This window comes from Marmota marmota, unplaced genomic scaffold, assembly GCF_001458135.2.
Source record: "Marmota marmota marmota unplaced genomic scaffold, marMar, whole genome shotgun sequence".
NCBI lineage: Eukaryota > Metazoa > Chordata > Mammalia > Rodentia > Sciuridae > Marmota > Marmota marmota.
The window spans coordinates 1,166,983-1,181,136 of NW_026000169.1; the positions used below are offsets into that span (position 1 = coordinate 1,166,983).

Sequence of the window (14,154 nt, forward strand, 5' to 3'; positions counted from 1 at the left end):
TCTGGGTCCATTTTTGTAATATGTTAAAGATTCATCAAGGGGTCAAAACTATGAATAAGTAGCTTTTATGTTTCACTGAGGAAACAAGGCTCTTAAATGTAATAGAAAAATTCTTCAATGGAACCAGAACTTCATGAGTCAATTACCTGTCAGATGCTGCAAAAAGTAAAACTACACAGAAAATCTGCATACAAATAAAGAATAAGAAAAATTTAAAACTCCATAGAAATCAAGTAATCTAAAGCAAATTAACAAAGCCAGAAATAACCAGTTCAACTATAGTTTAAATATTAATGTAGGGTCCTTGTGCTAAGACTTCCTCATGTGATACTATGGTGAGGCCTCTGGTTTCTGCATGGAGCAGGACAATGTCAGGCACAAAGCCTGAATGAAGGAGAGGAATCTGGTGCAGGTAGACAAGGGCCCATCCACACCAGTTTCCTGCCTCAAAAGACAAGCTGGGCTGCTCATTCCTTCCTTCTAATTTTACCCAACTGTTAAAACGGGCCTGCTCTATGTGTTTCTATTTTTTATCACATGAAAACTAACTACCTCTACCCAACAAGGCCTGAAGGAAACACATATTCATAAATCACCAAGAAAACTCCAGCCCTCAGCAGTATTGCCACTTGCCTGCCTTCCCTTTTGAGAAAATAGGAGCCAGCGCAACCTGGTCAAAACTACACACTCACTGCAAAATCTGGACAACTAGGATGTAGGAAATTAGTGAATGCATTTGATGGTTATTTGGTTTTACACTTGCCTATATTTGTCTTTTTCCTCATAGCAATACAAAGTTTGAAGCAGAGTATATTCTACTGGAAGTTTTTTTTTTTTTTTTTCCTTCATAAATACATTAGAACAAATGATACTTCTCCGACGAAGGAAAGGAATAAGCTCTCTGCCTGGTGTTTTTCCTTAAACTTAAAAGGTAGCTGAGGATGAATCTGACACATTAGGGCAGAATGAATGCTAACTGATAAAACTGCATTCTTTTCAAATCTTTGCAAGACCATTTAAAAATCCACAGAAACCTGAAAAGAGAGTGACTAAAATAATCACAATTTGCTTTAATCTGCTTTTCTATTCATTGTGTTTCAGGGCAAATGAAAAGCCCACTCACACAGACATGTTCTTGTCCTCACCTGTAAGCCTCATCTAAAGACATGTCCATCCTCTTCATGATGTAGGCGATGGCAATGGTGGCGGAGCGAGAGATCCCTGCTAAACAGTGCACTAGGACACATCCATTGGAAGCTTTTGCTTTCTCTGTATGAGTCAAATTCAAGAAAGTTAACAATTTAGTTCAGCAAAATGGAAATTTTGTTTCCATTTGTTTACTCAAGGTCTTAGCCTGAAAACCTCAAAGCAAATCTTTTCTATTCACATTATATTTACTCTTTCAATATTCTTTTGAAGTTAGGGAAGATAATTTCCTCACCATTGTTATACAATGGATGGTTAAGGTCCACAAGCATTAATAAGCAACATGTCACTAATTCAGGTTACCTGACACTTATTTCAGTATTTTTTACCATATATTTTTTTCCATTATTATTTTAATAAATTTTCCTGGATATGATTCCTGCATTACATGATTCTACTTGCTTAGTGTAGAAATTTTCAGAAATACAGAAAAGTACATAAAGAAAATAAGAACCATCTAAAACTCCGCACCCAAGATAACAACTAACAATTTGTTTACGCATGTTATTTGACACACGTTTTCCTCCCAACTATAAGATTTTAGGGGTGGAGGAGGGTAACCGGGGATTGAACTCAGGGACACTCAATCACTGAGCCACATTCCCCAGCCCTATTTTGTATTTTATTTAGAGACAGGGGCTCACTGTGTTGCTTAGTGCCTCCACTGGCTTTGAACTCCCGATCTTCCTGCCTCAGCCTCCTGAGCCACTGGATAGGATTGTGCCACCGCGCATGGCTGATAATTTTTTTAAAAATATAGTTGCATTTCAAATAATGTATGACACACATTACTAATGAGAAAGGAGGGAAGTGAGGGAGAGACTAGATCATAATGCAAGATGCCAGACCAAGTGAGTTTTTTTTTCCTTTTCTTTTTTGCTATGCTGGAAATTAAACCTAGGGCCTCAAACACTCAAAGCTAGCAACTGGCCACTAATCTACATTCCCAGCCCAAATATTTTTTTAAATGCCGAGACTTGTCAGACATGAGAGTACACACCTGTGATCTCATCTACATGGGAGGCAGGAGGGTCCCAAATTCAAGTCCAGCCTGGGCAATTTAGTAAGATTCTGTCTCAAAATAAAAATTTTTAAAAAGGGCCGAGGATGTAGCTCAGTGCTAGAGTACTTGCCTAGCATGAATGAGAGCTCTGGGTTCAATCCCCATACCACACAGGCACACCCCCACCCCCAATAAATAAATAAATAATAAAATTCATGAGTTCTCTATTTAGGAAATTTTACCGTGTGTCATAAAATAGCTCAACTTTATTTGCTGAATTTAAGAAGAAAACTATGCATAGCTAGATGGGGTTTACCAGGTCACTTTAATGAGGACAAACAGAACTTTTATCCCTTCCTCGACACCCAGGAGTTACTGTCCTTTATCGCATTAGTTCCCCAAAACATGGCAGAAAGACTCAGAGATACTTTTAGTGCTGTCATTTCTCATTGTTAAGGGGCTTTAAAAAAACATAAATGTGGAAGTAGGTTAGGTTATCCCACATGGCCTGAAAGCAACCAATATTCTATGCAGAACTATGACTGTCTCAAGTCTTTTTATTATTTTTTATAATATTTTTAGTTGTAGGTGGACACAATAACTTTATTTTGTCTATTTAGTTTTTTTTTATGTGGTGCTGGGGATCCGACCTAGTGCCTCATGCATGCTAGGCAAGCAATCTACCACTAAGCCACAACCCCAGCCCTGACTGTCTCAATTCTAAACAATTACATGTGTGCTTCTTTCTTAAAGCTGTTGCCAGGGAGCTACATTCTTCCCTTTCATTTTTATTTTAGTTGAAAATTACCAAAAGTTACCAAAACTATGTTAAAATTATTAGAATTAACAAATATGTAAGAAACCAGCTCCAGCACTGCCTATGTCACAAATATTTCACATTTCTTCTAGATATGATTTATTCATTATGTATCCAACAATCTAGGATGAATAGGCAGCAACTTCAGCTTCCGTTCTAGATAGGAAACCAAACAGTAAAACAATAACAAATGACAACAATGCAACACTGAAACAAAGAACCAGTGCTAAACAAAATAATAATAAACCTGTATATATAAAGTCTTTAGTTCTCTTTGCTCTACTGTACAGTGCTTACCCTACACTACTCTGTATTCCCCCTTTTGCCTTGGCTGCTAGAAGCTAAATTTTTCATTTAATTTCAAAAAGAAACAGTAATTCAGATTCTCTATCAGTTATTGCACTTTTCCTACTCCAGTATTACTTGATTCTTGCACTTTTTTTTTCTGTACCATATTAATGTGTATATGAATATGTGCATCTTTTTATCCCAATCTCTTATTGTAAAGTACTCCAATACTGATTAGAAGTAGGCTTAAGGTTTTGAATGTTGATCATAGTCTCATCTGGAAAACTAGACTATGAGGACCTAGAATGGTCTTGCCTCTATAATACTAGACATAGTACATATACAGTTAGTACTGGCAGATTGATAAATAATATTCATAAAAGTTTTGAAAAAGGGCTGGACGTAGTGGCACATGCCTGTAACCCCAGCAACTCCACAGGCTGAGGCAGGAGGATTACAAGGTCAAGACCAGCACAGCAAGACCCTGTCTCAAAATAAAAAATAAAAAGAGCTGGGGATGTAACTCAGTGGTTAAGTACCCCTGGGTTCATTAACCCAGTACAAAAAAAAAAAAGAAAAAGGCTAGAAGGAAATAAACAATGACAGTAACGTATGTGTTATAATGTTGAGGTTATAGGTTTCCTTTTCTGTTTTTCAAACATTGTTTTTATAACCACAACTCTCTTGATATATATGAATGATATATTGTCGATGGACCTTTATTTTTTTATGTTTATATGTGATGCTGAGAATCGAACCCAGTGCCTCACACATGCTAGGCAAGTGCTCTACCACTGAGCTACATCCCCGCCCTCTTGATACATTTTTAAGAATCAAATTAAGAAATGCTTATACTGGAGTGGGGTTCATTAGCATACAGATCTTGGCAGACATGAGTGCTAAACTAAGGCTTAAAGCAAAGGAAGAAATACACACAGACCTGACAGAGAGAAGGGACAAGTGTGCAGGAAAGCCCTGTGATGAGCTGAACAAAGTGCCCAGAAAACAGCCTGCCTTGGTTGGCACTCACGAGCTGTATGAGAAATAACCAGAATATTTCACAGGTGGGGAGCAGCTGCAGGAGGGTCTCTTGGGAATGTTAGGCTAAAGGATGTAATTTTTATGTAGAAAATCAAAGAGCCTCTTGCAAGTTCCTGAATAGGGAACAAGAAGGCAGTGATGGTGTCAATGGAAATGAAATGGCACACTAGCACTACAGAAATTCAGGAATAAAATTTACACTAAACAAGGAGAAAGGGTCACAAATAAAGAGAGGGGGCATAAGAAAGAAGGAAATTCTCATTACATTATTAAAATATTAGCTGGATGAGGTGGCTCATGACTATTCAGATGACTGAGGTGACAGGAATTATTGCTCAAGCCCACGAGTTCAAGACCAGCTTTGGGTAATGCAGCAAGACCCCACCTCAAAAGCAAAACAAACAAACAAAAAAAGCCAACCAAACTAAAAATATTTACTTAAAGCCAACTAGGAGCCAAGTACTTTGCAAGGTATTTAATACACATATATTATCTACTTTAATTCTTCAGCATCAAAATAAGGTAGTTTCCAGTTCAGGAAATAGGCACACAAGCATGACCTCCATGTTGGGGACTGAACCCAGGGATGCTCTATCACTGAGCTACATCCCCTACCCTTTTTTACTTTCAAAGAGGCTCTTCCAAAGTTTCCAAGGATGGCCTCAAACTTGGAAGTCCTCAGGCATATAAGTTTTAAGCAATTTACTCCAAACTACTATTAACTAAGGGAAGCCAAACTCAAATACTGATAGTTAGGCTCTAAAGTACATGATCTTAATCACCTTGCCTTGGTGCAAAGTCACGAGTTTGGTGTGAGTGAGTTGGTGGGGGGGGGGGCAAGTAGACAGTGAGGAGGGAGCAGGGGCATCCAGATGCACAAGAGGGTACCTCATGAGAACCCCACCACACAAACAGGCAAACTTTGCTATTGCTGCCTACATTGACTAAAAATAAAATATAAAGCTCCATGAAAACCCGAGTCCTTCCACCAAACCCAGAGACTTGCTGAAATTTAATCTAAATAACAAAAAGAGAAAAATCAAGATATTGTATCTAGGTATAGGGGTACATCTTTTAATTACATAGTCTATCATGACTAACCATGGCATCAAGTACCATGGAGAAGACAAATAGCAATTACAGCGAATATGAAAAAAATGAGATTTCTGCCTTCAATTATTTGAGTGGGATAGGGTAGTGGCTCACCTAAATAGAACCAAGCAAATAAGTGTGTGTTTGTTTGTGTACATTTAACCAATTGAAACATGGTAAAGTTCCTTTTGCATAAATGAAAAGTGGCATGATGATCCCAATCTCTCCCATGAAAGAAGAAAATAAACTGGGAGTAAAGTTACTCATATTCTCTTTTTTATGAATTCCTCCCAAATGTAGGCATTGTTATGACTTAACAGAATCAGGTTCTCCTCTTGATAGATCCTGAGATCATACTTTTAGCTGAAATTAGAGCGAAATGTCTCTGGATCAATATGACATGCAATGGCAACATTAATCATTATTATTATTTTTCTAAAGCAGCAGAAGGTGAATGATATGCTAAAGACATTTCCTAGAAGTATAATGAGAGAGTATTAATTTGGGGAATTTTCTCTATGATTATTTTAATGGGAGTGGTCATGGTCATTTATCTTTAGTTATTTCACAGAATGAGTCCTAATTGAATATGGAAACTCTTGGCAATCCGGAAAATTTGAGAAAAGATAACTATTTCAGAATTACCCAAAGCTCCAATAGCATTACCTAGAAAATCCCTCTCCTAGATGATAAAATATAGTGGGGACTTAATTTGCATCATTTTTCTTTTTTAAAGAAACTAGTTCTTTTATTTTTAACTACAGTAACCAATTCAGAGTATTTCAGTGTGGATTAGAGTGCTCAAACAGATGTGACTATAGGGGGTGAGCAACAAAAATTCCTCACATGGACATTAAGGGTCAACACCTTATTATGCTGCTCACTAGGGAGCAGTTTTCTCCTTTGTTCAGCCTCTCCACACAAACCACACTTTAAAAACATATCACCGATTACCACCAACACACTTGATCCTGCAGGACCATAAGGTCACAAAAGCAACAAGGACTTATCGAAATTCTGAATTTGAAGCAGAATGCGGAGTAGGAAACAGAATGTGTGTGAATTTTATTAGACCCATAACTACTTGAAAATACTGCCACTTGGATTGAGGCTCAGATATCTTGTGACATGTAAGAGATTCTAAATGTACTAGGATTCTTTTCCCCCCATCAGATTTGACTTTTCCCTGGGGAAAAGAGCAGCAAGGCAATAGGGAATATCACCAAAGTTTCCCAAAGTATTTTACAGGATTTGAAAAACTTGCGTGTGTAAGATTTAATTCCAAAAGCTTAACTAATTTTTTAAATTATTTATTTTAATTAGGTATATATGACAGCAGAATGCATTTTGATTTATTGTACATAAATGCAGCACAACTTTTCATTTCTCTGGTTGTACAAGATGTAGCATCGCATCATATGTGCAGTCATACATGTACCTAGGGAAATGACATCCATCTCATTCCACCATCTTTCCTAGTCCCATCCCCCCTCTCCACCCCTCCCTCCCCTTTGCCCAAAGTTCTTTCATTTTTCCCATGTCCCCCCAATATGGATCACCATCCATTTATCAGAGAGAACATTCAGCTTTTAGTTTGGGGGGATTGGCTTACTTCACTTAGCAGGATATTCTCCAACTCCATCCATTTACCTGCAAATGCCATAATTTTATTCTCTTTTAATGCTCAGTAATATTTCATTCTGTACATATACCACAGTTTCTTTATCCATTCATCTATAGAAGGACACCTTGGTTGCTTCCACAGTTTAGCTACTGTGAATTGAGCTGCTATGAACATTGATGTGGCTGCATTACTATAATAGCAGGCTGATTTTAAGTCCTTTGGGTATAGACCGAGGAGTGGGATAGATGGGTCAAATGGTGGTTCCATTCCAAGTTTTCTAAGGAATCTCCATACTGCTTTCCAAAGCAGTTGCACCAATTTGCAGTCCCACCAGCAATGTATGAATATGCCTTTTCCCCTACATTCTTGCCAACACTTATTGTTGTTTCTATTCTTGATAACTGCCATTCTGACTGGCATGAGATAAAATCTTAGTTTTGATTCGCATTTCTCTAAATAACTAGAGGTGTTGAACATTTTTTCATATATTTGTTGATAGATTGTATATCTTCTTCTGAGAAGTGTCTGTTCAGCTCCTTAACCCATTTATTGATTGGGTTGTTTTCTTTGGCGTTAAGTTTTTTGAGTTCTTTATATATCCTGAAGATTAGTGCTCTATCTGATGTGCATGTGGCAAAAATTTCTCCCCAAATGTAGGCTCTCTCTTCAAACTCATTGTTTCTTTTGCTAAGAAGAAGCTTTTTTGTTTAAGTCCATCCCATTTATTAATTCTTGATTTTATTTCTTGTGCTTTAGGAGTCTTGTTAAGGCAAGGCCTACTTTTTCTAGGGTCTCTGGACTAATTCCTAGGTCCTTGATCCACTCTGAGTTGAATGTTGTGTGTGGTGAGAGATAGAAGTTTATTTTCATTTTGCTGCATACAGATTTCCAGTTCTCCCAGCACCACTTGTTGAAAAGACTATCTTTTCTCTAATGTATGTTTTTGGCACCTTTGTATAATATGAAATAACTATATTTATGTGGGTTTGTCACTCTGTCTTCTATTCTGTATCTTTGCTCTACATGTCTATTTTCATGATAGTACCGTGCTGTTTTGTTACTGAAGCTTTGTAGTCTAGTTTAAAGTCTGATATTGTGATGCCTCCTGCTTCACTATTCTTGCTAAGAATTACTTTAGCTATTCTCGGGTCTTTTATTTTTCCAAATGAATTTCCTGAGTGTTTTTTCTATAAGGAATGACACTGGGAGTTTAATTGGAATTGCATTCAATCTGTATAGTGCTTTGGGTAATATGACCATTTTCACAATATTAATTTTGCCTATCCAGAGCATGGAATCTTTCCATCTTCTAAGGTCTTCTTCAACTTCTTTCTTTAGTGTTCTGCAGTATTCATTATGGAGGTCTTTCACCTCTTTTGTTAAGTGGATTCCCAAGCATTTTATTTTTTTTTAAAAGCTATTGTGAATGGGGTAGTTTTCCTAATTTGTCTTTCAGAGGATTCATCACTGATGTATAGAAATACACTTGATTTATGGGTACTGATTTTATATCCTGCTACTTTGCTGAATTCATTAATTCATTCTACAAGCTTTCTGGTGGAGTTTTTTGGATCCTCTAAGTATAGAACCATGTCGTCAGCAAATGATGATAGTTTGAATTCTTCTTTTCTTATTTGTATTCCCTCTAATTTCTTTGTCTCTCTAATTGCTCTGGCTAGAGTTACAAGAACTATGTTGAATAGAAGTGGTAAAAGAGGGCATCTCTGTCTTGTTCCAGTTTTTAGAGGGAATGCTTCCAATTTTTTTCCGTTTAGAATGATGTTGGCCTTGGGTTTAGCATAGATGTTGAGGTATGTTCCTACTATCCTTAGTTTTTCTAGGGTTTTGAACATGAAAGTGTGCTGTGTTTTGTCAAATGTTTTCTCTGCATCAATTGATATAATCATGATTCTCATCTTTAAGTCTACTGATGTAATGAATTACATTTATTGATTTCCATATTTTGAACCAACCTTGCATCACTGGAATGAACCCTACTTGATCATGGTGCACTATTTTTTTAATGTTTTATGTGATTTTCCAGAACTTTATTGAGAATTTTTGCATCAATATTCATCAGGAATATTGGTCTGAAATTTTCTTTCCTTGATGTGTCTCTGCCTGGTTTTGGTATCAGGATGATAATAGCTTTGTTGAATGAGTTTGTAATGGTTACTTCCTTTTCTATTTCATGGAGTAATTTGAAGAGTATTGGTATTAATTATTCCCAAAAGCTTAACTAATTTTTAAACACTTGCAACACACAATCACAGATCCTATGAGGCTTACCCTTGGTACTGTTAAAAGTTAGCTAAGAGGTCTCACAAGGCCAAACCTTAGGGACAGCACAACACGCACATCACCTTGACAGCTAAGTGAGAAAGCAACATCATGTTTTTTCCTGACTTTTGAAATCTCTGAAACAGGTTCCTTTCCTTTAAAGATAAAAAGAAGAGAGAGGGGCTACACCTACAGATGAGACTATAACCCAAAGGACTGTAATGCTACTTGAACTACTTACCAATGAAATCCACTGATTTGTCCAACCATGGCAAAATTTTTTCACAGAAGCTATCATTGACAGGCACTCGAAGGAAATGAGACTCGGGGATAAAGTCAGGCTTTGGACAGGTATTGCTGGCATTTAACACATAACCAATCCCGTTCTGTTGCATCAGCTCCTGTAGAAGGAAAAGCAGTTGAAATGACTAATAATATGATAACATGATCATTTTGAAAGATTAATGTTATGATAAAAATTACCAGTCTCCTTAAACTAATTATTCTCATTAGGAAATCCAAAAACCCAACAAAATGACAGTCTGGAGAGGAGGAAAAAAATTTAAGGAAAAAAGTCTATTTAAAATAGTACAGTACACTTGAAAATTATACACGACTAATATAGCAAATATTCTCTCATCTCCATTGCTACAGAGAAAAGCAGGGCAAATAATACAAAATAAAATGACCATTTATACAACTTCAGAATATGTGCACACATAAGAACATTTTCTTCCCACACCAAATATGCTGGGTTTTCTCTAAGATATAGCCCTAGGCATTCTTCTAGAACTCATTCTTTTTGAAGGCTGCATCTCTTTCTAAGGCATTAATTATCTGCTCTACATGCTGCTGGGTGTGTGTATAGTGTGAGAGTTTGTATCTCCTCTTAAATTTCTGGCTACCTACTGAATATTAGGACGTCCCACAGGCCCTTCAAATTCAAAATGTCAAAAACTAAACAAGCTTTTCTTCTTTCTCTGCTCCAATCTCTTGTTTCCTCTCTATAATCCCCAAAATTGGTTCATGGTAATAACATCCATCCATTCAGCTGAGGTAGAAAATAAGATCATCTGGCTCCTTTCTCTTCCTATAACCCCCTTCCAAATGGCTGCCAGATTTTTTTGGTATTGCCTGTTCCATTTATCTTCTTCTATTTTTATTCACTGCTCAGTGATCAATATTCATCAAAATAAATAAAAAAGCTACTAGAGAACTCAAAGTTTGCAGTGTTTTTCTCTCCAAACCATATTTAAAATTTTTTATTTTTTTTATTAAAGCATTATGGTTATATATAGTAGTTGGGTTCATCCCAACAAACTCATACATGCATAGAATTTTGATTTCAGTTCAGGATCCCCTCCCCCAAACCATATTCTTAACTAGTTATCTTTTTCTTTTTTTTTTTTTAATAATTGTTTTTTAGTTTTAGGTGGATACAATATTTTTATTTTTATGTGGTGCTGAGGATTGATCCCAGTGCCTCACACATGCTAGGCGAGCACGCTACCACTTGAGTCACATCCTCAGTTCCAACCTTTTTCTTTCTTATTGAGACAGAGTCTCATAGTGCTACCCAGGCTGGTCTCAAACTCTAAGCTCAAATGATCCTCTTTCCTCTCAGCCTCCCCAGGACCATGTGCCACCACATACAGCTACAGCAATTTTTCTTACAATTAAGTACAAGATAATTGCTTTATCCACGCTCTTCTAATTTCATTGTTTCATTTCCTGTTCCTGTCCCATACACCCTCTCAATGTCACATATATATACTCACCTCTGTGCTTCTGTTTACACCATTACTATGCTTAGAAGGCCCTGTCCCTCTTCCTGATGGCTCTCTTCCCACTTTTACTACTTTGTTTAACCTTATCTAATAATTCCTTCCCACTAATGCATAATTGGTGATTCAAATTTCTGCCCTTCCAAAGTACTTTGCTCACACCATTAGTAGAGTGCATGCATTGCATTATCAGTAACTCTTTTCACCCTATTAAGTAGTGAAGTAAAATGAGATATTAGATCAATTTTTGGTTGTTTTTCTATTTTTAACACCAGCTACATAGTTGCACTAAGTACCAATCTGTTCATTTGATATCCCATCTACCATTTACCAGACAAGTCTAATAAACAACCCCACTTCTTTAGTCATTCCATTATTGCCTTTCAAGAAATGTTCCAAGCCTCTTATTTTAAGCAACCTTGGTCATTTCTTTCTTTTCTTGGAATGTTACCTCTTCTACAAATTCTTTTCAACTACCTAAAAGCAGCTGATATATGCAAGTTCACTAATGTCTTCATTTAACACATTTGGCACAATAAATATATTTCATCTTACATAAAAGGTGGACAGAGTGTAGATTTTGCATACAATCCTTATTGTTGAGATGACAATCAAGAAACAGCTTTTGGAATCAGATGGGCTTCTTAGCTTGAACAATATCCTTCATCTATGCCAGAGCTCAATTCTGTTGGTTGTCACCTATGCTTCTGTTATGTTAATAATCAGACTATGAAGATCTTTGAGTTTTTTGTTTGCATTTTTGCAGTACTGGGGATTGAACTCAGAGCCTCATGCATGCTAGGGAAGCATTCTACCTGTGAGAAACACCCCCTAGCCCTTATGGAGACTTTAATGATAAACCTTTAAACTTTTGTATTTGTGGCAAAGGTTACATCTGTTTTTCTGCAGCTGAACCAAAGCTATATCAAGTTTATCTAGTACCAACCAATTAACCATAGGGCCCAGAAACAAGTTCAGTACTCCCAGGTAAAAACAAAAGTGGGCTGGCCATTAGTTAAATCAGCCTTTGAGAGCTTTTTTCACCAATGGTCCTTAGAGAAAAGAATCATATTTCTTTCTCTTTTCTACCAACAATACTATAGATTTATTAAACTGAAAGTGAGGGAAGCTGGGTGCAGTGCTGCAAGCCCAGTGACTTGGGAGTCTGAGGCAGGAGGATCTCAAGCTCAAGGCCAACCCAGGCAACCAGTGAGACCCTGCCTCAAAATACATTTTTTTTTAAAGGGCTTGGGATGTAGCTCAGTGGTCAAGTGGTTGCCTACCATGCATGAGTCCCTAGGTGGGAGGGTGGGNGGGAGGAAGGAAGGAAGGAAGGAAGGAAGGAAAGAGTGAGTAGATTCTGTTTCACCTGAGTCAATAAAGAAGATATTCTAGAAGTTTCTAAGAAAAGGGTGTGACACTGCAGGGTGCAGTGGTGTATACCTGTAATCAAAGCTACTTGGGAGTCTGAGGCAGGAGGATTGCAAATTCAAGGCTAGCCTGGGCAACTTACCAAGATCCTGCCTCTAACTACCTAACTAACTAAATAAGAGCTGGGGGCGGGGGGAAGGGAAAGAGAGGCAGCAGCACTATGAAAATTATAGTGTCATCTGCTACAAATGATCCAAAGATAACAGAAAATTCTAAGGCAAAACATGTTGCACGTCAGTGAAGACTGTCAGATGTAATTTATCAAACAAAAGAATTTAACAATGTACACTTATGACCTATAGCCTAAAAACCTATATTTAATGAAAATGTCGACCTATATTCTATCAAAAACAATTTGTTGACCACCTTTCCTAGAAAGTCTGTTAATATAACACTGTGGTATATGGCACATATTAGGAAAATACTATCTAACATCTAAAAAAATGCCTATTAAGTGCCAAGCACTACAATAAGCATTTAAATAGACTGTCTCATTGAATTCTCATACCCATTTTTTTTTTGATGTGAGTGCTATTATTATCTTCATTTTCCCAAGGAGAAAACTGAGGCTTAGTTAGTGTTTTCCAGAGTCTCACTTTCACAAGCTAGTCTCACTAGCTAGCAAGTGATACATTAAAATTCAAATCCAAACATTCTCATTTCCACAAATCTATACTATTCATCACCATATTCTGCTAAACTTAAGTTCCTTCTAAAGCAAATCAGATAGAACAATAATTAGCCTACATATATATTTTTTAATTAAATGAACTATTAAAATATAGTTTTTCTTTTTTATCCTTTTTAACTATAATAAATTAGAAGGCAAAGGCATGACATTCTGGTTATGCACTTCTCAGAGAAGATTTGTGAGTGACTCAGGCCTTTAGATGGTTATTTGAGAAGAAACTTGTCTGAGTTATCTATTTTGTCCTCTCTTCTCTCTCATCACCTCAACTGTAGTCCTGCTATGCTGGTGTTCCTGCCATGTTTACAGCAGTATCTTTGGGATCAGAACTGAATGCCTACAAGCATATTCACGGACACGTTGCTTACTGCCATCACCAAACTGCAATGGCATTGCTGTAGCCAAAAAGGCAGAAGACATGAGAAGCAGTTCTGACCTAAGGAACATCAATAAACCAAGTTTACAAAGCTGTTTAATCACCAAAAATATTCTTCACTCATAAAACAATGAATCTCAAAAGATAAATTTCAAGTAACTGGCTAAAGAAGAGAAAAAGACATGTGTTTAAATTGAGACATAATTTATAGAAAAAAATTTTTTAATTTGTTTTTTTAGTTGCAGATGGACACAATACCTCTATTTTATTTTTATGTGATGCTGAGGATTGAACCCAGTGCCCTCCACATGTGAGTAGAGCACTCTACCACTGAGCCACAGGCACAGCCCCAGCCTTAGAAAAAATTTTCAATGACATGAGAGCTGGGTGTGGTGGTGTACACCTATAATCCTAGCAGCTCAGGAGGCTGACAGACTCAGCAACTTAGTGATACCCTGTCTCAAAATAAAAAACAAAAGGATTGGGGATGTGGCTCAGTGGTAAAGCACGGGGAGGGAAGGAGG

The 14,154-nt window shown here is 37.0% G+C and overlaps 2 protein-coding genes across 5 annotated transcripts in view; one reads left to right on the plus strand and one right to left on the minus strand.

Moving 5' to 3' along the window:
* Borcs5 (BLOC-1 related complex subunit 5) overlaps positions 1 to 13,823 on the plus strand; it is a 121,134-nt gene extending 107,311 nt beyond the window's left edge. The window contains exon 4 of the mRNA XM_048787204.1: positions 13,530 to 13,823. Within this exon, the coding sequence (XP_048643161.1) occupies positions 13,530 to 13,655 (126 nt within the window). The 3' untranslated portion in view covers positions 13,656 to 13,823. The remainder of the gene's footprint in view (positions 1 to 13,529) is intronic.
* Positions 1 to 14,154, minus strand: part of Dusp16 (dual specificity phosphatase 16) — a 97,154-nt gene that overhangs the window by 4,508 nt on the left and 78,492 nt on the right. For all 4 annotated transcript variants that reach the window (XM_048787201.1, XM_015498174.2, XM_048787200.1 and 1 more), the window contains 2 exons: positions 9,593 to 9,752; positions 1,146 to 1,269 (listed from right to left, as the gene is read on the minus strand). In XM_048787201.1, the coding sequence (XP_048643158.1) occupies positions 1,146 to 1,269; positions 9,593 to 9,752 (284 nt within the window). The remainder of the gene's footprint in view (positions 1 to 1,145; positions 1,270 to 9,592; positions 9,753 to 14,154) is intronic.